Source organism: Zalophus californianus, chromosome 9 (genome assembly GCF_009762305.2).
Source record: "Zalophus californianus isolate mZalCal1 chromosome 9, mZalCal1.pri.v2, whole genome shotgun sequence".
Classification (NCBI taxonomy): Eukaryota; Metazoa; Chordata; class Mammalia; order Carnivora; family Otariidae; genus Zalophus; species Zalophus californianus.
Genome location: NC_045603.1, coordinates 95,437,042 through 95,464,747, shown reverse-complemented (window position 1 = coordinate 95,464,747; position 27,706 = coordinate 95,437,042). Strand labels below are relative to the sequence as shown.

Below are 27,706 nucleotides of genomic sequence, written 5' to 3'. Positions count from 1 at the left end.
ATTTTATTTTTCAAAGTTAAATAGGCAGAATCCACCTATGAAATAAACTGCACTGCATTTATATTTATGGAGACAAAGTATATTATGATCAGACTGGGGTGGGATGAAAGTCTGAACCTGTGAGAAGAAATCTGAGCCTTGAAGATTTAGGAGATACATTACTACTTAAGGTTTCAGAAGGAAGACTAGAAGAGTGAATGATTTTCTTTCAGGTAATTCCTTACTAATAAAAGCACATTTATGAGGATGGGAGAAACATCTGTTGCTCCAGAGCAATTAAAGTCAGTGAAAATTCTGAGATTCCTGGCTGGCAGGAGTCTTTAGTCTTTCTCATTCTTTCAAGGCTTACATATCAGAATGTGGTTTTCCTAAAAAGAAGTATATTCTCTTTCTCAACACCATGTTAAATATTCCTTGACTTCTACATTTGTAGTATTGTGATTTTATCCCATTTTTATCCAGATGCTGTGCCTACTGCACAATGTTCCAGTCTTTCTTAAAAGTTGATAAAGGTGTCCTTATTAATAACAGTATTTAACAGGTGCTTTTCACTGAGCAATGCTATGATTATTTCTGAATGAGATAATAACTTACCCATTTAAAGTTATCGACTGAACATGTGGTATACATTTGCCACTATGCTAGATATACAGGATGCAGAGTATGCTCTCTACTAACTAATCTTTGCTGGACTATGACTAAGGCACTTGAACTCCCTGAACTTCATAACTCCCCAGTCTATAAAACAGGTTCATACACATATATACCCTACCTTCCAAACCCGAATTGAAGTTATTAGGATTCAGATACTAACCTGATGGATACACTCTAAATATAAAGAACTGCCACTTCTAAAATATATCCTTCTTTTCAGAGGTTGTTCTGTGTGGAAGGTAGGGGTGGGAGGGGGACAATCTCTATTTAGTGTAGCTCACATGTAGCTTTTTCTGCTCTTTCTCTTAGTATCACTTTTTTTATTTTGTATTGATCTATTAATATTCTTCTTTTATTTTTTAACATTTATTTATCTTAGAGAGAGAGAGAGTGGAAGAGGGGCAGAGGGAGAGAATCCCAAGCCGACACCCCTCCCCCCCCCACACACACCAGCTGAGCAGGGAGCCTTACAACGGGGTTTGATCTTACAACACTGAGATCGTGACCTGACCAAAACCAAGAGTCTGATGCCCAACTGACTGTGCCACCAGGTGCCCCAATATTCTTCTTTTAACTTCTTCTTCTTTTTTTTTTTAAGATTTTATTTATTTATTTAACAGAGAGAAAGATAGTGAGAGCAGGAACACAAGCAGGGAGAGTGGGAGAGGGAGAAGCAGGCCTCCCGCTGAGCTGGGAGCCCGATGCGGGGCTCAATCCCAGGACCCTGGGATCATGACCTGAGCCCAAGGCAGATGCTTAATGACTGAGCCACCCAGGCACCCCTTCTTTTAACTTCTGAAGACTTTTTTCAATCCACAAAAATAGGAAGGAAAAAGAAAGGGAACAATGTTTTGGTGAGAACTAACTCACTTGTGGTTTTCTGGGAGTTAGTAATGGGTTAAGTGTTTTCGATTCTAACACTATTCTCACAGGCACATGCTGATTAACAACTTATATATGCAGAAATAATGATACTTTTACTGGTATTTTTTCACAGGGCCTTCTCAAGTCAGGAGATCACTGCCATTTTCCACAAATTAAAAAAAAAGAATGTTTATATTTAAAACCCACATTTTTCTCTCAGGACCATTTCTCAAACTTGGTGTTTACTGGAGGAAGTTAAGAAAAGAAAGATAAGAAATGCGTGTGGAGGTGAGAATAAAGCAATTATGAAATTCTCAGGGGATCAGTTCTGTTTTCTGACACTATATTTTTGCTTGGTTTTTACAAAGGTAGGTCACTGAGCTTAGTCTGCACATGCATAGATAAAGCCACTAAAGCAGCTTCTGTGAGGTTCGGTGAGACATGCACCACACACAGTGACGGATTGTGCTTTATTTGTTCGGTATGCCTGAAGAAGTGACTTATGCTACTCTCCAATTTCCAAAATCTTCCCAGTTGAAGACATCCCAGGAGAGCTACAGCCTCAAGAGAGCAGGTAAGAGCCTCTATGTGTATCAGACACATCAGAGAAGAGAACTATTTAACTACGCTGGTGAGTTCTCTTCGCCTTCAACTCAAGGCTCCTGGACTCCCAAGATTTCGATTACAGAGTGCCAGTCCGTAGTGAAGTTACTACGCCAGAGCATAGTGTTGTCTGTCTTGTTTAGGTTGTAAGATCATAGTTTGTGGAAAACAAAACAAAACAAAACAACAAAACAAACCATGGTGGTCTAAGCCTTTGGAAATCCAGATCTCTGGTGTCACCAAAATAGCATTTCTTACATTTTTTAGACATTTTAGGATGATCTCACCTACAGGCTATTATGGGAAGGAAAAACAGTAGTAGCATGACCATAACTATCTAGGATTTTTATTTAACTGCTGAAAGATATAAAATAGACATATACTCTGAGATTAGCAGAACCCTGGGATCCTAGTCAGTGATGATGTGGTAAACATTTGCTTCTTTCTGAGAAAGACTGAAGGTTCCTTATCGCTACATGATATCATTCCAGGCCATATAATTCTAGTCTGTTTTATCCAGGAACTCAATTCCCAGAAAGTTAGAGGTAACAATGAAACCGTAGGAAGATGATTTGGGGGAACATCAAAATTGTATTTATTGAAATTTTTGTATTGCTATAGGAAACATGGCTTCTTGTGCCTTCCCTGGGATTATGTTTCGTTATTTATATTTTGTTATTTACATTATTTTTATTTCTTTGTGTTTGTTTTTAAGTCATTTTGATCTTAATATAAAATTATGCCCTCTCTCTCTCTCTCTCTCTCTCTCTCTCTATATATATATATATATATATATGTGGAATTTTTACTTTATAAATTGACCCCAAAGTATTTTATATTCAAATGAGGAAGAAAAATCACTTCTAGGAACATGTCTCTAGTTATATAATTTGAGGCATCAAGTTAGTGGATAATGTTTTAAGGACCAGTTCCCCCAAATAGAGTCCTCTTCTGGGTGTCTACAATATTGACAAAGGCACTGTATGTACTGGGAAGTATTACATACTTGCCATCCATAGGCAAATGACTTAGGGTGCTTATAAACTGGGAGATGCAATTTATGTTCTGTTACATAGTTTCCAATACATGTTTCCTTATAAAACAATGTTATCTTTTTGTATACAGCAGAGTAGGTTGTTTGAATTTTATTTTTGTAAAAGACCACACAGTGTTTGTCTATTTACTATTTATTTATGAGAGAGGGAGGGAGAGAGAGAGAACATGTGAGCCTGGCAGTGGAAGGGAGAGAGGTAGAGAGAGAATCTCTCTCCATGTAGGCTCCATGCCCCACAGACAGCCTCACAGGGTGTTTGATCTCACCATCCTGAGATCATGACCTGAGCGGAAATCAAGAGTCCGACACTTAACCAACTGAGCCACCCAGGCACCCCAGTGTTTGTCTGTTTAAAATATCTATCATCAGAATCAGAATCAGACCAAGAACACTGGCAATATCTGGATAGTTAGAAAGTGTAGAAGATGAGAGAAAACTGACTTTTTTAAAAATACTTTTACTTTTTTTTTTAAAGTCAATCATGAAGTGCCTGAAATGGAGATGGATGGTGAAACTGAAAATAGAGAAGAGAGAGTTGAGAGCAGAGCTGAGATGGCGGAGAGCAGAGCTGTAGCAGGTAAGCCCTCTGTGAATAAATGCAGCCACTGGGGCAAAGGGAAAGTTAGGAAGGGCATTGTGGGAGACACTGGGGCATAACAATTAGAGATTATCTTTAAAGATAAAAGATGGAAAACTTTTGAGAAGGGAAATAAGGAGGATAAACAAAAGGTGATAAAAACTCATATCCTTTACTTATGGGAAATCATCTCCTTTTTATTTTCTCCATCTATCCCCAGTTTTTAATCTTTTTCTAGGTTTTTCCTATTTTACAATATTATTTCCTCCTATTTTTGTTTTCTTTTTAAAAGATTTATTTATTTATTTTGGAGAGAGAGAGAGAGAGAGAGAAAGGCGGGGCAGAGGGAGAGGGAGAAAGAAACTTCAGCAGACTCCCCACTGAGCATGGAGCCCAACACGGGGCTTGCTCTCAGGACCCTGAGATCACTACCTGAGCAAAAATGAAGAGTAGGTTGCTTAATCGTCTGTACCACCTAGGGGCTCTGTATTTCCTCCCATTTTTCAGCACTTCATCCTTCTGTTCAATTTTATGGATGATTTTCTTTCCTTTTCTTTTTTTAAGATTCTTTTATTTATTTGTCAGAGAGAGAGAGAGAGAGAGATTACAAGCAGGGAGGAGGGGTAGAGGGAGAAGCAGATTCCCTGCTGAGCAGGGAGCTCCCCTCCCCAATGTGGGACTCGATCCCAGAACCCTGGGATCATGACCTGAGCTGAAGGCAGACGCTTAACCGACTGAGCCACCCAGGCACCCTCATGGATGATTTTTTAAAATTATCTTTTAATTTACCTAGTACAAACATGTTCCTGGTATCATTTTATTTTCAATGAACTCTTTTTGTTTTCTCAAGTGTTCTAATATAACACTCTATTCTTAAACGTAGATACAAAATTGTATCTTACTTCTCTGAAGGTTTTAAAAATTGCATTTCAAGTCAAAGTTATTGAAGTATAATTTAAATACAAAAGAATACACCCACTTTAAGTGTATAGCTTATTGTACTTAACAAATATAAACCTCTGTAACCACCAAAATAAAGATATACAATATTTCTGTCTCCCCAAAAAGATATTTTGTGTCTTTTAATCAAAAGGACAGTACCTGCTCTCTCTAACCACCTCTCTCTCTTTCAAACTCTATACCCCATTTTTGCATGATGTTTTATCCTTTGGAAAGAACAAGGCTATGACGTAGCAACTATTATCTGTGCTTCCTGCATGTTTATTTTATTTATTAAGAAATAAAATTTCTTAATCAGTGTTCCCAAAAAGTAAGAACAAAATACAAAAAAACTTCCCCGCTCAGTTACCCCCACCACCGATTTTAGCACTGATCTACTTTCTGTCATCCTACACTATTCTGCCTGCTCTCGAGTCTTATATAAATGGATTCAAACAGCATGTGGTCTTCTGTGACTGGCTTCTTTCATTAAGCATAATGTTATTGAGATTAATTCATATTGTATATTATCAATAGTTAATTACTTTTCATTACTGAGTAGTATTCCATGGTATGAATACACAAAATATTTATCCATTCACCTGTAGATGGACTTTTCAGTGGCTTCCAAATTGGGACTAGTGTAAATAAAGCTGCTATGAAGTTCAAGTCTTTGCATAGACATATTTTTTTAAAATCTTATCAGGCTGGAGCACCTGGGTGGTTCAGTGGGTTGAGTGTCCAACACCTTATCTCATCTCAGGTCTTGGTTTCAGGGTCATGTGGAGTCTACTTTAATATTTTAAAAAATCTTATCAGATAAATACATAGGAGTAGAATTCTGGGTTAGATGGGTATGTTTAACATTATACGAAACTGTGAAAATTGTTTTCTTTTGTTACATTTCCATCAGAAATGTAAGAGAGTTTTAGTTTATTTACAGAACTTTTTAAGTGTTCTCATTGTGTTATCTTTGTTTCTTCTAAAGTCATTTTGTCTGTTTTATATTTTTTTCTCAGTCTTTCATGTTGGCAGCTTTCTTCAAATATCTGATGATATTTGGTTGCCTGTACTCATTTAAGAGTGTTATGCCAAGGGATCCTTGGTGTCTCAGTTGGTTAAGCATCTGCCTTTGGCTCAGGTCATGATCCCAGGGTCCTGGGATGGAGCCCACGTTGGGCTCCCTGCTCAGCGGGGAGTCTGCTTCTCCCTCTCCCTCTGCCTGCCACTCCCCCTGCTTGTGCTCTCTCTCTATGTCAAATAAATAAATAAAATATTTTTAAAAAAGAGTGTGATGCCAAATTAATTGAGTGGGACCTCAGTGTATATGAGGGTATATATGTAGCCTTCATGCACTTGGGTGGTTCACCGAGAAACCCAATTGTCAATATTTGTATAGGTTTGTTTGTTTGTTTGTTTGTTTACTATTCATGCAGAACACTTCACTTCTGATACTTCTGTTATCAAATGTGTGGAGGGTTTTCCCACATCAAGCAATTCTCTGTGACAGCAACTGCATGTCCTACAATTCAACTTAGTTCTAATACTATCTACCAGGAGATAGTGTCAAGTTCCACAGGGTAAAGGCTCAGTCTCACAAAACTGCTCCCACCCTACTTAAAATGACAATTGCGAGAAGTAAGACTGAAGATTACCCACAACTTCTGTCAGATTTGTTTACGAAATGAAGTTTCCCATAATCCCCTCTTCATGTACAATTAATTTGCCTGAGTAGGTCATAAAACTCAGAGAACCGCTTAACATTTACCACTTTATTAAAGGATATGATAAAGGATAGAGATAAACAACTAGATAAAGAGATACATGAGACCTGAGAGGGTCCTGAGCAGGGGTGTGTCACCCTCCTGATGTTATGTGCACCAGCCTGGAAGATCTCTGAACCTCATACTTTTGGGATTTTTATGGAGGTTTCATCACATAGGCATGATTGATGGAGTTAATGACTCCATTTTCAGCCCTTTTCCCTGCTCAAGAGAATGGGAGAGGGCTGAAAATCCCAAGCTTCTTGTCATGGCATGGTCTTTCTTGTGACCAGCTTTCATCTAGGAGCCCATCCATCCACAAGCCCACTCAAACTCACTTCATTAGAACAAAAGATGCTCCTGGGGCACCTGGGTGGCTCAGTTGGTGAAGCGCCAGACTCTTCGTTTCAGCTCAGGTCATGATTTCAGGGTCCTGGGATCAAGCCCCTCCTTCTCAGGCTCCTCCCTCAGTGGGGAGTCTGTTTGAAGATTCTCTCCTTCTACCCCTCCCACCACTCTTGTGGGTATTCTCTCTGTCCCTCTCAAATAAATAAGTAAATCTTAAAAAAAACAAAATAAGAGCAAAGATGCTCCTAGGGCTCTTATCACTTAAGAATTTATAAGGGTTGAGGATCCTTGTGTCAGAAGCAGCGTCAAAGATCCAATATTAGAAGAGATGCTCCTAGTGTTCTTATCACTTAGGAAAATATCAGGGTTTTCGAAGCTCTGTGACAGGAAGCAGAACACATAGATAGATACACATTTGGATATGGATACAGATAGATATATATCCTATTTTCTCACAGAGGGTAACTCAGTTGTATGAAGTGGGGGAGAAAATATGAAGTGAGGGGAGTCTATCTGAATAATATGTAGACTTTCAGGTACTTTTTCAGTTTTCAGGCTCCCCCACACTTCCACTTGGAATGATAAAGTAGGAGGTTATCACCAATTTACAGAACATTTGAGATTCTTTTTTTTAAGATCTTATTTATTTGTTGGCTAATTGAACATAATAAAAAAATAAATGAAATGAGTAAAACATAAAAAAAATCTTATTTATTTATTTGAGAGAGAGAGTGAGAGAGAAAGAGAACCAGCAAGAGCAGAGGGAGAGGGAGAAGCAGACTCCCTGATGAGCAAGGAGCCAGATGCAGGGCTTGATCAGGAACCTGGAAACACGACCTGACTGAGGACAGATGCTTAACCAACTGAGCCACCCAAGTGCCTCTACTTTTGGGATTCTTAAATGAAAATCAGCATGTTTCTTCTGTTTTCTCATTGCTGACTTTGGTTCATTTTCCGAGGCCCACGAAGTTACTAGTAACTTTTCTTATCCATCTTCCAAAATGCATTTCTGTGGTTTCCTTTCTCCTCATTATTTTGAATCTATGCCTTCATTATCCTCCTTTTATATTTTATTAGAATTTTTAGAAAAAAAGGTAAAAGAATGAGATCTATCTGTAAGATTAATTCCAGACTGATTTTTAGTCAACATCTCAGTCAGCCCAAATGCAATTTTATTCTGCCCTTCATTCCCATTTCCTACTAGTAAGTGCCTCTCCTAAATGGAACTAGAAATAGGAAAGATATTGGAAGTATGTCTATGTCCAAAACTCTTATGGGGTTTCAATGAAGAGAAGAGGTGAAGCACTTGTTTGCCTCTGTGCTAGTTAGGAGCCTGGAGATTCACAGGAAAAAAAAAAAGCTTAGAGGAAGATTTGGGCCTCTTTCATCCTTGGGAAATATCCTAGTCTCTTGAGATTATTGAACTCCATAGCAGAAAAGTTGTACCAACCTTCTTATGTGGTCCTATGAGGACTTGCTTATCTTTCTGGTCTTGGATGATTGATACATAAACTGAATGGACAGGCAAAAAAAGTCCTCTGTAATTCTAAATCATAGAAAGTACTAGACTTTATATCCAAGAAGACACTGGACCAGGTTTCTCCCTTTTTATGGAACATAGAACTAACGGCTTGTCACCTGGCATGCCATTGACATATAGTGGAAGAAACAACTATGCTTTCCATTACACATAGGTTTGACACTTCTCAAAGTATTCCAAATCTTGATCTCAAACTCCAGAGTTAGTAAAACTAAGGGAAAACAAAAATAGTTGTTGATTTTAGGGGACCCAGAGGCCAAAGGAGAAAAAAAAACAAATGTCCCAAACAGGTAACTACTAGTAAAATCGAATGCCTGAAAGAGACAGATAACCAAATTAAACAACCAGCATAGTAAGATTATTTCAGACATTAAATTATGGAATCAAAAAATTTTTAATTGAAACAACATGACTTTGACAGCAATAACTTCAGCAGATGAGTTAAAAAAAAGAGCGAAGTTCATGAAGGCCCAATAAGATATTCTGGAAGATCAGATAGAAGATATTATTCAAAGGTAAAGAGATAATGAAAATCATAATAGGCTTGGATAATTTATCCATGTGATCTAATATGTAAATAAGAGTTCATAAAGAGGAAAAAGAACAGATATAAAAAAGGAAATAAGTAAAGAATAATTAGACATCATATGGAGGGGGAAAAAAAAACCTGCCATTCACCTATCTTGAATTCAGAACAGATATAATTCATCAATTCTAACAAAATAAAATGTCATCATACACTCCATGTAAGAAAAATATTCAAGAAAATTTCCAGACATACAAGGAATTAATCAGACCTCAAGGTAAGGGGAACTTTAGGTGTGAGTCAAAAAGTAATAGCTGATGATGGAATGACTACAATGAAAATTATAATAGTGAAAGTGCTAAATCATTTTTGCAGTGAAATAGATACACTGCAAGAGAAAGTTAATAATAGTCTAGAACAAATTTTACTAAACTGTCACAGTAAAACCCAGTGTTAGGAAAGAAGAGGTAAGGGAATAAAGGTATAAAAATCTAGGTTGGAGAGTCTAAATTTATCTGTAACAAAATTACAGATATTTAGAATATAATGCAAAGGAAAACATTTCTTTTTGGAAACAGCTAAAACTATGAAAGCAAGATTTATCACCTCAATTTTTCATGATGAAAGGAGAAAGACTATAATAACCCATCTTAATGTAAATATAATAAAAATCACAAAAGAATTTAAGAGAATTGACAAATTTAAAAGCTTAAATTAATAAATAGAAAAGTTTTGAAGAAAAAAATTTAATCTGAAGACTGGTCTCACTAAAAAGAACCCAATAGCCAAATTAAAGAAAAATGGAGAAAGCAAAATGATTAGATATTAAGTTAGGGCACCTGGGGGGCTCAGTCAGTTAAGCATCCGCCTCTTGGCTTCAGCTTAGATAGTGATCTCAGGGTCCTGAGATCAACCCCAATGTCAGGCTCCCCGCTCAGTGGAGAGTCTGCTTGTGATTCTCTCTCTCTCTCTCCTTCTGTGCCCCCCTGCCCCATGTTCTCTCTCTACTTTAAAATAATAAATAAATAAATAAATAAATAAATAAATAAATAAATAAATCTTTTTTAAAAAGGATTATGTTTAAATATGTAACTAAAACAAGGAAGAGAATAAATTTGCATGGGTGTAGCCTATGCAACTTCTTGGCAATAAATTTGATAATCTAAAGTAGATGATTTCCTAATAATATATTAAAGAGAAAACCTCAGAAGATCAATCATCAGAAAATGGATTTTAAATCATATTAAATAATAGATCTCAATATTAGCATAGAAAAATTAGGAAAGAACATCCACCAAGTGTCCAACCCTGATTTCCTGGAGATGGGAAGGATGAGGAAACAGCAAGATGGGGAAGGTAGAAGGGGGAAAAACACTGCTAAAATATAAACGAGAGAGTGTCCATGAAAGTATCCAAAATATGTCCTATAATCACATTTACTTGGAATTACGTGTTTTCAGTGTTAGCTGTGAATGTAAAGATGTATTGAAGTTGGCTGAACATAAATGAGGACTTGCTTGACTTTGCAAGCAATGTTTTTCACTAAAAATTTTCCAATACTCCTATACATAAGGGGCAGGGGATGGAGAGGGTGAGGGAAAAGGGAAACAATATAAAATGTATTGCTTCGGGGCGCCTGGGTGGCTCAGTCGTTATGCGTCTGCCTTCGGCTCAGGTCATGATCCCAGGGTCCCGGGGATCGAGCCCTGCATCGCGCTTCCTGCTCCGCGGGAAGCCTGCTTGTGTTCCCTCTCTCACTGTATCTCTCTCTGTCAAATAAATAAAATCTTTAAAAAAATAAAATGTATTGCTTCATGTCATTTTGCTGAATTTGCTTCTTCATAGGACATAGCACTCAGTCAAAAGTGTGGTGCACTGTGGCTTTCATTTCGATAACCGTGAACCTGTTGGTGTTGGCTGGACTGGGGACCCTGGGCCTGATGAGTAAGTTTCCACTTTTCTCTGAGCCTGTCGATTGGTTTTATCAGGCATATTGCAAATGAATCCAAGTCCTAAGACATATCCATATAATATTTCCAGATTAATAGGAAAGCATGTTTCATTACTGTAGGACCATATCATATTAGCCATTGTCTTGAGGATATTTTAATATCAAATTCCCTCAGTGGCAACTACTCATGGCAGAATCATGCTAAAGATAGGAATGTAAAGCCTATTTTTTTCTAGAAATTGTGAAATCAATACAACAAAAATACAACTAATTATAGCCTGAGAGTGTTCATGATGGTTTCACATGTTTAAAGCAAATTCTCCATTCTTCATGTATTTTCTTCTTGTCCAACTCATTCTAATTGCAAACATCCTTCGAAATGGCATTATCACACTTGATTTTTTTTTCTAATTCCTTTATTAATAGCCAGTTATTTTCTCCTAGGAATCACACCAATTTCAGGTGAGTATGAGCTGGTTTCATGGTGCTGTCTTTTGAAAGATAATTTCTCCCAAATGATTATTTTTTTTTCCTAAAACTTCTATAACTGTTCTTGAGAATAGCATAGTAATTGGTGGGCAGGTTTTTTTCCTTCAACATAATGCAGGCTTCGTAAGGGCACAGACTACGGCTTATTCATCTTTGGTTTTCTTTGACTGAATGAATCTATTAAGTGAATAAATGAGTGAGTTCATGAACAAATAAATCAATAAACAGAAATGAGCAGGCTTTTTAATATCAAAGCTGAAGTATCTTTATAAGAAAAGGAAAATTCTCAATCCACCCTTATCAGCAGTTTGTTCCACATTTGAGAAAAAAGGGAATTTCAAGTACTTCAAAATATATTTTCTCAATAAAGATCTAAAGCATGTACATTGACAAAACTTCAAAATATAGAGAAGGAGAAGAAGCTAAAAGCAATTGCTATCTGCCAACGGGAGGTAAAAGCTATTAAAATATAAAAACATGCATTAATATCTTTGGAGTCTTAGGGTAGATATCATTTATATCAATATTATGTTTAATAATTTAAATACTCTTTAACATATTACTTAACATTTTTGAGTACTAATGTTTTCCCAAGCTCTTCACATATAAATTATGGTTATATCTGTCCAAGAAACTCAAATTACAGCACATAGGCTCACCGGTATGTTATGGTACATCCTAACCTCACAAATGTGAGGTTACTATACATTAACTACTGAATTACATCGTCTTTTATTTTGAAATCTCTGCTTCACATGGATCTTTCTTGTTTTTTTATTTTTAAACATTTTTGGGCATTTCCCTCAATAAGGAACTAGTGCTCTATTGAGTAACATAAAACCTTTTTATCTCAAATAAATTTTCATCTTAAAAGTACATACAGTTAGTATTTTATACATATGTAGATATCATTTTAATATGAGTAATCTATTAAATTTTTAACTAGTCATTGTGATATTAATACAATTTATTAGAAAACTTTGGCTATGTTAAAGTCATTAATCTCCTAATATGAATTATAGATTACTGGAAACTCATCTTCAACAACGGAACAGCAAATGATATTGAACAAAGCAAAATACAACAGTTGGAGGAAAATGTAACACTATGCAAGAATATGTATAATAATGCCTCAAATGAGCATATCATTTACAAAAATATAACACAAAACATATTAAAAGAGCTGAAAGACTTTACCTCAGAATACTGTGAAGACTTAAAGAAGAAGGAAAATGGTGAGTGAAGTGGTCTCTTGTTTCATCTAGTCTCACCCCTAACCAGGTTCTCCATTTTTCCCTAAACATTTTACTGGGTTTGAAATCTTGAAATATATCTAAAATAAAGAAAACATGGAAATAAAGTAATCATTTACAAATTCTTGTATAAAAAAACTTTTTTGTCTTTTTTGACTGAGTTTCTTTGTTATGTTTAAATATTATTTTATCAAACTAATCTCTCTCTCTCTCTCTTTTCTTCTATCTTTCTTGGGTTAGATTCAGTTTGTTTTTTAATTTCTTCTTTCTTTCTTCTTTTACACTCACACTTTACACTCTCATTTTAAGGGAGTTCAGCTATAATGGAGTTTAGCTGGTATATGGGAGATAAATGTTCTGTCTTCTTGCAGGTCTGAAAAGGCTTATTTTGGCTAGGTATAAATTCAAAGGTTAAAAATTAATTTCTTAGTGAGTATTGAGAGTTGCCTCACCGTTTCTAGCAAACAATGTTGTTAAGAAGTCTGTTCCCAGTGTAATTTCATTCCATAAAAGTGACCTGACTTTAGCTTTTTTTTTTTAAGATTTTATTTATTTATTTGAGAGAGAGAGGAAAGAGAGAGCACACAGGAGAGGTGAGGAGGGGCAGAGGGAGAGGGAGAAGCAGACTCCCCACTGAGCAGGGAGCCCAACCCAGGGCTAGATCCCAGGACCCTGGGATGATGACCTGAGCAGAAGGCAGACAGTTAATGAACTGAGCCACCCAGGCTCCCCTGACTTTAGCTTTTAAGATATTTATTCATTTGCAGGAGCTGAAATTTTAGGATATTCTGAGTGAGTGCTTTTTAACCGCTGTGCACTCTGTGGCCTTCTCAGTCTGAAAGTTTATGTCTTTTAAATTTAGGAAAAATACACTCTATTACTTCTAAGTTCTATTTCCTGTTCTTTATGTGACTTCTCTTCAAACGTTCAGATTTGCAGATTTTCTCTTTTCCTCTGTATTTTCTTTCTTTTTTTTTTTAAAGATTCCTTTTTAAATCTTCCTACTGATTATCATTTCAACAATCATATTTTTAATCTGATAAAATCTTACATGATTCTTGAGAGTTCTGGTTTTTGTAGCATCCTGTTCTTACCTTATGTTTATAATATCTTTTGGAGTCCTCTAAGTATATTAATTAGAGGGGTATTTAAAATATCACTCTCCTCTTTCCCAAATTCATTTTTGGGCAGGAGGGGGCAGTTTTTTCCTTTCCTTTCTATCCTTTTCTTCTTCTTCTTTTTAAAATATTTTTCATAAAAATTCTCTTTCATGTGCAGGTGCTCTTATATACCTTATGATCCTTGCTAAGAGACTAGATGGTTGGTGTGGGTTGGCTCCATTGTTATTGAAAGAGGATAGTTTTTCCATTAGATCTCTTTGAAAATGACAAATCTGTCTGGATAGTTTAAGGGTGGAAGCCCAAGATGGAGTGTATGAACAGGCAACTTTCCTTTTCAAATGCAACTGGATATAAATGATAATCACAACAATCACAGTGGAAATCTAGGCTTTTCCAGACAGTTCATCCAATTTCTTCAGAGAGGAGCCATGTCCTTTCCCCTCCCCAAAATTCTATACCTTCTCACTGATTTTTCTTCCCTCTTTTCTTCACTCTTTCCTTTCTTATCTTCTTTCATTAAAAAAGAAAGAAAGGAAAGGAAGGAAGGAAGGAAGGAAGGAAGGAAGGAAGGAAGGAAGGAAGGAAGGAAGGAAGGAAGGAAGGAAGAAAGAAAGGAAAGAAAGAAAAAGAAAGAAAGAAAGAAAGAAAAAGAAAGAAAGAAAGAAAGAAAGAGAAAGAAAGAAAGAAAGAAAGAAAGAAAGAAAGAAAGAAAGAAAGAAAGAAAGAAAGAAAGAAAGAAAGAAAGAAAGAAAGAAAGAAAGAAAGAAAGAAAGAAAGAAAGAAAGAAAGAAACTTCACACTATGTGTCAACACTTGGGAGACCCTCAAGAATATAAGTCTTATGCATAACAGTAATAACTAACCCTTGTCTTGAGTAACTCATGGTATGATAGAAGCAGACAACTAAACAGAAAATTACAATTCAGTGTAATAAGTGCTTGTAAACATAAATATGTAATGCAAGAAACAATATAGTTGGAAGAAATAGTTGAGATCGGGTGGGGTATAATATTCAATGCTGGGAGTGGAAGCATATTGGGATAAAATTGGTGACAGATAGCATGGGGTGCTCAGAAAATTCAAGGTATTCAAAGTGAATAGGAAGCTAAGTGAACTAATGGATAAGATTGGAGTGTCATGAGTGTTCCCATAGATAATGGGGAGGGTTTGAATTTTCCCCTGAAAGCTGCAGAAAAATACTGGACCACTTAAAGAAGTCTAATAGAAAGATCACTGGAAACAGGGAGGTGATAAGGTTTCTGTAAAAAAAAAAAAATTAGCAGACTAGAGATAGACTATAGTCTTGTTGCAGCAATCCAAACATACTGAAGTTTTCTCTGAGTGCTTTTAATAAACCCTTCATCATTTTTCTTCCTCTCTAACGATGATTTTCCTTCTGTCTTCAGATTATTCCAAATCCAAATCCATTCTATTTCATTATTTATTTTATTTATTTATTTATTTTTTTTTTTTTAATTTTTTATTGTTATGTTAATCACCATATATTACATCATTAGTTTTTGGTGCAGTGTTCCATGATTCATTGTTTGTTCATAACACCCAGTGCTCCATGCAGAACGTGCCCTCCTCAATACCCATCACCAGGCTAACCCATCCCCCTACCCCCCTCCCCTCTAGAACCCTCAGTTTGTTTTTCAGAGTCCATCATCTCTCATGGTTCGTCTCCCCCTCTGACATACTCCCCTTTTCTTCCTCTTCTATTATCTTCTTTTCTTTTTTCTTAAAATATGTTGCGTTATTTGTTTCAGAAGTACAGATCTGTGATTCAACAGTCTTGCACAATTCACAGCGCTCACCGTAGCACATACCCTCCCCAATGTCTATCACCCAGCCACCCCATCCCTCCCACCCCCCACCACTCCAGCAACCCTCAGTTTGTTTCCTGAGATTAAGAATTCCTCATATCAGTGAGGTCATGTGATACATGTCTTTCTCTGATTGACTTATTTCACTCAGCATAACACCCTCCAGTTCCATCCACGTCGTTGCAAATGGCAAGATCTCATTCCTTTTGATGGCTGCATAATATTCCATTGTGTATATATACCACATCTTCTTTATCCATTCATCTGTCGATGGGCATCTTGGCTCTTTCCACAGTTTGGCTATGGTGGACATTGCTGCTATAAACATTGGGGTACACGTACCCCTTCGGGTCCCTACATTTGTATCTTTGTGGTAAATACCCAGTAGTGCAATTGCTGGATCGAACGGTAGCTCTAATTTCAACTGTTTGAGGAACCTCCATACTGTTTTCCAGAGGGGTTGCACCAGCTTGCATTCCCACCAACAGTGTAGGAGGGTTCCCCTTTCTCCACATCCCCGCCAACATCTGTCGTTCCCTGACTTGTTAATTTTAGCCATTCTGACGGGTGTGAGGTGGTATCTCATTGAGGTTTTGATTTGGATTTCCCTGATGCCAAGCGATGTTGAGCACTTTTTCATGTGCCTGTTGGCCATTTGGATGTCTTCTTTGGAGAAATGTCTGTTCATGTCTTCTGCCCATTTCTTGATTGGATTATTTGTTCTTTGGGTGTTGAGTTTGATAAGTTCTTTATAGATTTTGGATACCAGCCCTTTATCTGATATGTCATTTGCAAATATTTTCTCCCATTCTGTCGGTTGTCTTTTGGTTTTGTAGACTGTTTCTTTTGCTGTGCAGAAGCTTTTTATCTTGATGAAGTCCCAATAGTTCATTTTTGCCCTGGCTTCCCGTGCCTTTGGCGATGTTTCTAGGAAGAAGTTGCTGCGGCTAAGGTCGAAAAGGTTGCTACCTGTGTTCTCCTTTAGGATTTGGATGGACTCCTGTCTCACGTTTAGGTCTTTCAACCATTTGGAGTCTATTTTTGTGTGTGGTGTAAGGAAATGGTCCAGTTTCATTCTTCTGCATGTGGCTGTCCAATTTTCCCAACACCATTTGTTGAAGAGACTGTCTTTTTGCCATTGGACATTCTTTCCTGCTTTGTCAAAAATAAGTTGACCATAGAGTTGAGGGTCCATTTCTGGGCTCTCAATTCTGTTCCATTGATCTATGTGTCTGTTTTTGTGCCAGTACCATACTGTCTTGATGATGACAGCTTTGTAATAGAGCTGGAAGTCCGGAATTGTGATGCCGCCAGCTTTGCTTTTCTTTTTCAGTATTCCTCTGGCTATTCTGGGTCTCTTCTGGTTCCATACAAATTTTAGGATTATTTGTTCCATTTCTTTGAAAAAAGTGGATGGTATTTTGATGGGGATTGCATTGAATGTGTAGATTGCTCTAGGTAGCATTGACATCTTCACAATGTTGATTCTCCCAATCCATGAGCATGGAACGTTTTTCCATTTCTTTGTGTCTTCTTCAATTTCTTTCCTGAGTATTTTATAGTTTTCTGAGTACAGATCCTTTGCCTCTTTGGTTAGATTTATTCCTAGGTATCTAATGGTTTTGGGTGCAATTGTAAATGGGATCGACTCCTTGATTTGTCTCTCTTCTGTCTTGTTGTTGGTGTATAGGAATGCCACTGATTTCTGTGCATTGATTTTATATCCTGCTACTTTACTGAATTCCTGTATGAGTTCTAGCAGTTTTGGGGTGGAGTCTTTTGGGTTTTCCACATACAGTATCATATCATCTGCAAAGAGTGAGAGTTTGACTTCCTCTTTGCCGATTTGGATGCCTTTGATTTCTTTTTGTTGTCTGATTGCTGTGGCTAGGACTTCTAATACTATGTTGAATAGCAGTGGTGATAGTGGACATCCCTGCCGCGTTCCTGACCTTAGGGGAAAAGCTCTCAGCCTTTCCCCATTGAGAATGATATTCGCTGTAGGTTTTTCGTAGATGGCTTTTATGATATTGAGGTATGTACCCTCTATCCCTATACTCTGAAGAGTTTTGATCAAGAAAGGATGTTGTACTTTGTCAAATGCTTTTTCTGCATCTATTGAGAGGATCATATGATTCTTGTTCTTTCTTTTGTTAATGTATTGTATCACGTTGATTGATTTGCGGATGTTGAACCAGCCTTGCAGCCCAGGGATAAATCCCACTTGGTCGTGGTGAATAATCCTTTTAATGTACTGTTGGATCCTATTGGCTAGTATTTTGGTGAGAATTTTTGCATCCATGTTCATCAAGGATATTGGTCTGTAATTCTCTTTTTTGATGGGGTCTTTGTCTGGTTTTGGGATCAAGGTAATGCTGGCCTCATAAAATGAGTTTGGAAGTTTCCCTTCCATTTCTATTTTTTGGAACAGTTTCAGGAGAATAGGTATTAATTCTTCTTGAAATGTCTGATAGAATTCCCCTGGGAAGCCATCTGGGCCTGGGCTTTTGTTTCTTGGGAGATTTTTTATGACTGTTTCAATTTCCTTAGTGGTTATAGGTCTGTTCAGGTTTTCTATTTCTTCCTGGTTCAATTTTGGTAGTTGATACTTCTCTAGGAATGCACCCATTTCTTCCAGGTTATCTAATTTGCTGGCATAGAGTTGCTCATAATATGTTCTTATAATTGTTTGTATTTCTTTGGTGTTGCTTGTGATCTCTCCTCTTTCATTCATGATTTTGTTGATTTGGGTCATTTCTCTTTTCTTTTTGATCAGTCTGGCCAGGGGTTTATCAATCTTGTTAATTCTTTCAAAGAACCAGCTCCTAGTTTCGTTGATCTGTTCTACTGTTCTTTTGGTTTCTAGTTCATTGATTTCTGCTCTGATCTTTATGATTTCTCTTCTCCTGCTGGGTTTAGGCTTTCTTTGTTGTTCTTTCTCCAGCTCCTTTAGGTGTAGGGTTAGGTTGTGTATTTGAGACCTTTCTTGTTTCTTGAGAAAGGCTTGTATTGCTATATACTTTCCTCTCAGGACTGCCTTTGCTGTATCCCAAAGATTTTGAACAGTTGTGTTTTCATTTTCATTGGTTTCCATGAATTTTTTTAATTCTTCTTTAATTTCTTGGTTGACCCATTCATTCTTTAGTAGGATGCTCTTTAGCCTCCATGTATTTGAGTTCTTTCCAACTTTCCTCTTGTGGTTGAGTTCTAGTTTCAAAGCATTGTGGTCTGAAAATATGCAGGGAATGATCCCAATCTTTTGGTACCGGTTGAGACCTGATTTGTGACCTAGGATGTGATCAATTCTGGAGAATGTTCCATGGGCACTAGAGAAGAATGTGTATTCCGTTGCTTTGGGATGGAATGTTCTGAATATGTCTGTGAAGTCCATTTGGTCCAGTGTGTCATTTAAAGTCTTTATTTCCTTGTTGATCTTTTGCTTAGATGATCTGTCCATTTCAGTCAGGGGGGTGTTAAAGTCCCCCACTATTATTGTATTGTTGTCAATGTGTTTCTTTGCTTTTGTTATTAATTGCCTTATATAATTGGCTGCTCCCATGTTAGGGGCATAGATATTTACAATTGTTAGATCTTCTTGTTGGATAGACCCTTTAAGTAGGATATAGTGTCCTTCCTCATCTCTTATTACAGTCTTTGTTTTAAAATCTAGTTTGTCTGATATAAGGATTGCCACCCCAGCTTTCTTTTGGTGTCCATTAGCATGGTAAATGGTTTTCCACCCCCTCACTTTCAATCTGGGGGTGTCTTTGGGTGTAAAATGAGTCTCTTGCAGACAGCATATGGATGGGTCTTGTTTTTTAATCCAATCTGATAGCCTGTGTCTTTTGATTGGGGCATTGAGCCCATTTACATTCAGGGTAACTATTGAAAGGTATGAATTTAGTGCCATTGTATTACCTGTAAGGTGACTGTTAACTGTCTGTTGTCTGTGTTCGTTTCTGCTCTTTGCTGCTTTTAGGTTCTCTCTTTGCTTAGAGGACCCCTCTCAATATTTCTTGGAGGGCTGGTTTCGTGTTTGCAAATTCCTTTAGTTTTTGTTTGTTCTGGAAGCTTTTGATCTCTCCTTCTATTTTCAATGATAGCCTAGCTGGATATAGTATTCTTGGCTGCATATTTTTCTCGTTTAGTGCTCTGAAGATATCTTGCCAGTCCTTTCTGGCCTGCCAGGTCTCTGTGGATAGGTCTGTTGCCAATCTAATGTTTCTACCATTGTAGGTTACATATCTCTTCTCCCGAGCTGCTTTCAGGATTTTCTCTTTGTCTCTGAGACTCGTAAGTTTTACTATTAGATGTCGGGGTGTTGACCTATTTTTATTGATTTTGAGAGGGGTTCTCTGTGCCTCCTGGATTTTGATGCCTGTTTCCTTCCTCACATTAGGGAAGTTCTCTGCTATAATTTGCTCCAATATACCTTCTGCCCCTCTCTCTCTCTCTTCTTCTTCTGGGATCCCAATTATTCTAATGTTGTTTCGTCTTATCGTATCACTTATCTCTCGAATTCTGCCCTCGTGATCCTGTAGTTGTTTCTCTCTCTTTTTCTCAGCCTCTTTATTTTCCATCATTTGGTCTTCTATATCGCTGATTCTCTCTTCTGCCTCATTTATCCTAGCATTCAGTGCCCCCATTTTTGATTGCACCTCATCAATAGCCTTTTTGATTTCGATTTGGTTAGATTTTAGTTCTTTTATTTCTCCAGAAAGGGTTTCTCTAATAACTTCCACGCTTTTTTCAAGCCCAGCTAGTATCTTTAAAGTCATGATTCTGAACTCTAGGTCTGACATCGTACTAATGTCCGTATTGAGTAGGTCCCTGGCAGACGGTACTACCTCTTGTTCTTTTTGCTGAGGTGATTTCTTTCGTCTTGTCATTTTGTCCAGAGGAGAATAGATGAATGAGAGAACAAAAGGCTAACAGGTTTACAACGTCCCCAGCAAATATACTGTATACAAATCAGAAAAGACCTGAAACCAGGGGAAAGGAAAGGGAAAGAAAGAAAAAAGAAAGAGAAAAAGAAAAAAAAAAGAAAAAAAGATAAAAACAAAAACAAAACAATTCAAAAAAGGCAGAATATGATCAAATATGATCAGGCTAGTGCATAGATCAGTGCCACACACTAGATTTTGGGCGTATTTTGGTCTGTTAGAAAAAAGTGCCTCCTAAAATTTTAAAGGAAGAAAGACATATATGTACAAAATAAGGGTTGATACAATGAAGGGATGGAAGATGACTGTAAAGATGAAAATTATAAAAGATTTAATAAAAGGACTTGGTAAGATAAGTTGTTTGAAAAAAGAAAGAAGATTTAAGGAAAAAAAAAAAAAGGAAAAAGGGAGAGAATGTGATCAGGCAGGAGACTAGAACAAAGCCATACACTAGTGGTTTAGGGTATATTTTGATCTGTTAGAAGAAACTGTACCTCAAAATTTTAAAGAGAGAACAACTTATATATATATGCCAAAAACAAGGATAACTACTATGAAGGGATAAAATATGACTCTAAAAATGAAAAAAAAATAAAAAATGTTTTTTTTTTTAAAAAAAGGGATTTATAAGATGTTGGTTGAAAAAGGGAAAAGGAAAAATAAAAAAAAGTCAACAAAAATTAACTTTGATGAAATAATGAATCATGGTAAAAAAAAAAAAAAAAAAAAAAAAGAAGCCATGAATCTATGTGCAGTATTCCCCTAGCGCTGGAGTTCTCCTATTCTCCTTGATCGATCAACTTGGTCTTGGCTTGCTGGCTGTTTGTGCTGATCTTCTGGGGGAGGGGCCTGTTGCTGTGGTTTCCAAATGTCTTTGCCGGAGGCGGAATTGCCCCGCCCTTGTCGGTCCGGGCTAAGGAAGCTGCTCCAGTTTGCTCTCAGGAGCTTTTGTTCCCTGCAAGCTCTCGGCACAGCTTTGGAGGACCAGGGCGAAAATGGCGGCCTCCCAGTCTCCGCCCGGAGGAGCCGAGAACTCGGGGCCCCACTCCTCAGTGCGCCCCCAGAGAAAAGCAGTCACTCCCGTGTCCCCGGTCTCTGGCCGCACTCCGTGCTCACCCGGCCTGTGACCGAGCGTTGCTATCTCTGGCACCCGACCCCGCTCGGAGTCTCCAAACCCAGCAGATCCCTGCAGTGTGTTCCCGCACCGCTCCTCCCCGGGAAGGAAGGGGAGTCTCCCCGGATCTGCTGCTTGTTGGGTCCCTGCTGGGGGAGCCGTGCCCCGACTGGGCCGCAGATCACAGTTTGTGGCAACCCAGAGCTGAGAGCCCACGACTCTGCTCCGTCTCTGCAGCCGGCTTCCCTGCTCTGATACCTGGGAGCTCTGCCACACTCAGGCACCCCCGGTCTCTCTGTGACCCCAAGGGTCCTGAGACCACACTGTCCCGGGAGGATTCCACCCCCCGCTTAGCCACTGCAGCGACGTCCCTCCACCGAGCCAACTTTTAAAAGGTCCGATTTTGTGCTCCGCGGCTCTAGCACTTGCCAGAAGCGGCCGGCGGAGGCCCCTCCCCCGCCGTCTATCCTCCCGAATATCGCCTCGGATTCACTTCTCCGCACGCCCTACCTTCCAGTAAGTGGTCGCTTCTCTGTTCAGAGAGTTGTTGCTACTCTCCTGTTCGATCTCCTGTTGAGTTCGTAGGTGTTCAGAATGGTTTGATCCCTATTCAGCTGAATTCCTGAGACCAGACAAAATCTAGGTCTCCTACTCCTCCGCCATCTTGCTCCGCCCCCCTCTTATTTATTTTTTTTAATGGAGAAGTGATACAGTCACATTCTCATTACCTCTTACCCATATTTCAGTAACTTCCTAGTTCCAGCCTTCCAAGCTTCTTCCATTAAACACATCCTCACACTGTTTCCAGATCACTCTTTAGAAAGCCTCTGACCATATCACCGGAATTTACAAAAAAATTTACAAAAAGCTTACATATATAAATATGTAATATACATATTACAAAAGCTCACAAATTAATTATAATTTCCATTTTAAATTCAGTGGTCATGAATAATTTATATAATAATTGTAATACAATGGCTATCGATGTGCATTATAAGATTCCTTTGAGTTAGTACAGTTTTATAATAAAATAGCCATTCCATTTCAGATCCCATTCTCTTCCTTCTCTCATATTACAAGTAGTCATAACACTCAATATGTAACTTTGGTTAGTCATTTCAATAGGTAATGCAAATGTTTGTAAATTCTGATATATATGCTAATTTATAGTATATTTGTGCATACATATTACGCTTATGTGCGTATCAGTATTGTATCTTTAAAGACTTTCCTCATGTTTTCCAGATGTCAGATTTCACTCATGTTCGGAGTCACGTATGTGGTATGGAAATGGAAGACAATATCATGACCAGATGAATATGGACAATAAGACAAATTGCAACCAAACCCAGGTCTGTGTTATGATTTGGGGGACATCTACAGAAAGTTTTTGGTATTGTTAAGATACAGGTAAGGAGAATTTGAGTGACAACCTTAGTCCTTGGCTATTCCTAATAAATAGCCTTCATGCCCTTTACTTTTGCCCCCTCCATTTGAGCAGAGTTATTGGGGAATTCTGCTATCACAGGTTCAAATGGCAAGTATGTACGATTTTAAGAGTGATCGGTCCATGAGACCTATCACAACAGGTAAGCTAAGGAACTTTATTTCCCTGGTATTTCTTATTCCCTGTGTTTTCTGGTTCTTGTAGAAAGGAGAGAGCAATGATTTATTTCCAGTTGTGAGGCATATTTTAAATGGCCATTGATACAAATTAAATCATGGGATTCTCTTCTCCCTTAGAGTTGTTGTCCACTGATGAAAAATTATACTCTCAGCCATAATGTACTTGGCACAATCCTGCATATGACCTATCTTATTGTCACATATCACTACCCTAATTAATGTTATTAGTTAAAATGCAAAGAAACAGATCAGGTAAATGTACTGCAATGCTCATGATTACTTTGCTGTTGCTTTTCTTAATATTTGAGTGTAGAAAAAAATACCAAATTTCCAACTGTAGAATGCTAAAACTCTTACAACCCAGCACAATATGTTTGTTTAATGTATATATAGCATGCCCCAACCAACCAGATTTTGTCATTAGCATTTGCTTGAATGTGGTTCATGCCTCTGTGAGTTTTGCCCTTTATAGTTGTATTACCTGAATTATTATTCTGTCTCTTTTGAACTCGATTAATCCAATTCAGTTTTCAAGTTTCAGCCTCATTGCTTCTTTAAAATTTTGCTTCCATCACATGAAACTCAATTAATGTCTTTCTCTTTCATATTCCCACAGCATTACCCTTTTTGCTAACAGCTATGACTGCGTCTGTTTGTTCTGCTAGAGTTTTAGCTCCCTGGAGGTAGAAAACATGTCTTGCTCATTATTGTATATCCACTTATGATACTGAAAACACCTTAAGCCTGGCTGAAGTATAAGTTGTTCAATATCTTGATTTTTTTTTAAATTGGTTTTTTTTTTCTGTAGGCACGGGCAGTACTTAGAATGTCATAGAGGAGATTTTTCATGATTTTAGTGTATTATTTTGTTAATTTACATTTTTGAGAAAAGAGACACCTGAATCAAGAGAAACAGTTAAAAAAACAGTTAAGGAATTAAGAAAAAATAAAATTGTTTCATGCCACAACCTAATTAGAAATGAGGTATGAAGGAAAGAGCAGACTATGAGAATTTTAAGTTTTTTGTCTTGAATTTATTCACAAGGAAAAATGATCAGTTATACATATGGTATTTTTGTGTTTGGACTGATATTGAGTGTAAATTTTAATAGGTCAAATGTATGGTGCTTGTGAGAATGACATGGTCATAAAATACCTTTGGGGTTGGAGCTGAATGGGAGATGACTGTATTGAAGATTTTAAAAATTTGCCCACACGTAATTTTATTAAACAGTCATTATCAAATATTTACTAACGATTATTGTGTGCTTTTACTATGTACAAGGGGAATTTGAGCCTGGTAAGTTTTAATCTAGAGATTAGGTGATAATATCCAAAATAAATTAGTAGATTAAGAAAAGAAGAAGCCAAAGGATAAAATCCTAGATATCCACACTATAAATGGGGCAGGAAATTAGGAAAACTAGCACAGGTGCTTAAGAATAAGTGCATAAAGAAAGAAGAGGAACAATAGAAAGTGTGATGCCATGGGAGCTGATGGAGAGAAGAGTTTCAAAAATAATGTAACTAACACTGAAAACACCTCCAAGAGGCTAAATAATACATACAAGTAATGACAAATCCTATTTATTACATGCCTACTATAAGTCACACACTGGAAAAGATGTTTTATTTAAGCACAAAACAATCTGCAATATCAGTTCCATTATATCTAAATTTCAGGTTAGGAAACTGAAGTTCATAGAGGATAAGTAAATTTCTTAAAGTCACATGAATAAGTAGCAGACCAAAGACTCAAAGCCTGGTTTGCTTACCTTCAAAGCCCAAGATATGTTTAAAAGTAAAAAGTTAGTTGACAACTGAGGGTTGCCGGAGTGGTGGGGGGTGGGAGGGATGGAGTGGCTGGGTGATAGACATTGGGGAGGGTATGTGCTACGGTGAGTGCTGTGAATTGTGCAAGACTGTTGAATCACGGATCTGTACTTCTGAAACAAATAACGCAACATATTTTAAGAAAAAAGAAAAAGAAGAAGATAGCAGGAGGGGAAGAATGAAGGGGAGTAAGTCGGAGGGGGAGACGAACCATGAGAGACGATGGACTCTGAAAAACAAACTGAGGGTTCTAGAGGGGAGGGGCGTGGGGGGATGGGTTAGCCTGGTGATGGGTATTAGGGAGGGCACGTTCTGCGTGGAGCACTGGGTGTTATGCACAAACAATGAGTCATGGAACACTACATCAAAAACTAATGATGTAATGTATGGTGATTAACATAACAATAAAAAATTTTTTAAAAAGTTAGTTGACAATTAAAAAATGACTCTGGCAAGAGTGTTACAAATGAAGTAATATGGGGTACATACTGATAACATTATTATTCAAAAAAATATGGCTTAAGGGTTTACTCAGGTCTGCAGCATGGACTATATGCTGAGGATATAACAAAAATCCATACCCTTATAAATCTTAGAGAAGTTTATAATCTAAGGTGAATCAAGACAATAAATCAGTAATTAACAAATTATTAAACTGCAATTATTATGTTACATATACCAAAAAAATGAAAAGACAGTGCTCAAAGGAGATAGAAATGGCTTGAAATCCAAAGGATAAGGAAACAATAAAATCAAGTTTAAACTCCAGATTTTCTCTTAAGCATCTTGAATGTTAATGGAAGATAAGCTATCTTTTATATCCCAAGAAAAAATTTACAGTACCAGGAAGAGTAGGGCCCACAAAGAGGGTAAGATTTAAAGAGTAGGACAGAGATAGGTAAGTTGGAACAGAGTGGAGGGCCTCATTGGAAAGCCTAGTCCTAAATGAATGGGACCCACTGCACAGTCAACGCAGAACCTCTGCCAATACAGACATGGTGGTGTCTGGAGGAACGGAGACTCAACCCATATGATGACTTCTCTTGTTGCCTATCATCTGCTCAGTGTTAGAGTGTGATGGTGTTAAAAGGAAGCTCGAGGAGAATAAAGGTTTTAAAATTCCACTGGGGGAAAGGGGACAAGGAAGCAAGAAATGAAATGATTATTGAGTGGAATTTTGATGATAGGAATCTGATTCTGTGGCATTTGAATTAGCTCCCACGGGTACAAAGGAACAGTAACTGATTTTTTTGTTTGTTTGTTCATTTATAGCTATTCTTTAAATGTCTTCCATCATCTTTCCCCGAGATGGATCTGAATTGTTCTCTCAAGAAAAGAAACCAGGAAGAAGAAAGGATTTTAAAATTTTGCATTGTGACCTGTGAGTTAACCTGTCACTTGCTTCTTGTCAATGATAAAGGAAATGCAGTATGTTAATTTTGAAGATGTCTCTCTGACAGCCATCCTCCATATGTGGTCAAACTGTATCAAGAGAAGGTAAAATGTTTCTGAGAGCATTTGCCTGTAGCTCAGGCAGTTCTTTTTCAGCAAAATATCTGTCCTATATAGAAGGAGTTCATGGAATCGAGAACCCGGAAGGTAGAAATTCAGAAACTCTGTTATGCTTCCCTGTCCTTCTTTTCACGTTCCTAGTCTACGCTTTCCTAAGGCCCTGAGGAATGGAGAGAAGGTACAAAGACAAAGTCAAATCAGGGTCAATGATATTACCTTGTGTGATACAAGATAGAATGGGAATCAGCGTAACTATATGATTTGTTGTCCCAACCTGAATACTTTGAGAATAAAAGGAATCACTATTCATAATTGCATTAAGACACCAGGCATGAGGGGCGCCTGGGTGGCTCAGTCGGTTAAGCGGCTGCCTTCAGCTCAGGTCATCATCCCAGGGTCCTGGGATCGAGCCCCGCATCGGGCTCCCTGCTCAGCGGGGAGCCTGCTTCTCCCTCTCCCTCTGCCTGACTCTCTGCCTACTTGTCCTCTCTCTGTATCTCTCTGCCAAATAAATAAATAAAATCTTAAAAAAAAAAAAAAAAAGACACCAGGCATGAGTCTGAAGTGTCCTGGGCATACCCAGATTTTTCAATGACCTCTTGGGTGGAATTGTCAAGGAAAGACCCAGAGGTAGCTTTGGGCCCTAGACAGTTGAGGGTTCTGGTGAATCACCATAGTTATTTTCACTTTGGTCTCTTAACTAAAATAATCTGACAAGAAAAGAATAACTTTTGGCAATAATAGATTGGACTCTGAGGTAATTGTTTATTTTTCAAACTAAAGCACACAATTCATTTTTTTTTTTTTTTTGGTTACAGGTATAACACCAGTAAATATTTCAACTGCTGAAAACATGTAGCTTTCAAAGAAAATGAAATGATTGGAAAATCTAATAACTCTAGTAGTTATCATTTGTGAAAATAAAGTAGCTATATCAAATTTTTAATTGTAGCTAAATGCAAACACTCCTAGTTTACTGTAATAGTGTACAAAATAAAGATGACGACGTAAGCTGAAACTTTGGACAATCGATCTCAGAATCCAAGAGAAACATTTTTTATTGTTTTATGACATTTAAAAACTTTTTTGTCAAAACATTAAAAACTTCTTGCCAGGGGCGCCTGGGTGGCTCAGTTGTTGAGTGTCTGCCTTCGGCTCAGGTCATGA

General features: G+C 37.6%; 1 protein-coding gene across 2 annotated transcripts; it reads left to right on the top strand.

The window, feature by feature from the left end:
• The first annotated feature begins 1,645 nt into the window (after positions 1-1,645).
• Positions 1,646-27,706, top strand: LOC113921287. Of its 2 annotated transcripts, XM_027591675.1 has the most exons (8): positions 1,646-1,806; positions 2,012-2,092; positions 3,651-3,752; positions 10,714-10,812; positions 12,331-12,543; positions 22,814-22,920; positions 26,300-26,408; positions 27,358-27,706. In XM_027591675.1, the coding sequence occupies exons 3-8, from the start codon at positions 3,671-3,673 to the stop codon at positions 27,396-27,398; spliced, it is 651 nt and encodes a 216-aa protein (XP_027447476.1). In that variant the 5' UTR covers positions 1,646-1,806; positions 2,012-2,092; positions 3,651-3,670; the 3' UTR covers positions 27,399-27,706. The 2 variants fall into 2 exon arrangements, with proteins under 2 accessions (XP_027447476.1, XP_027447475.1); XM_027591674.1 differs by lacking the exon at positions 1,646-1,806 and having other exon boundaries at positions 1,896-2,092.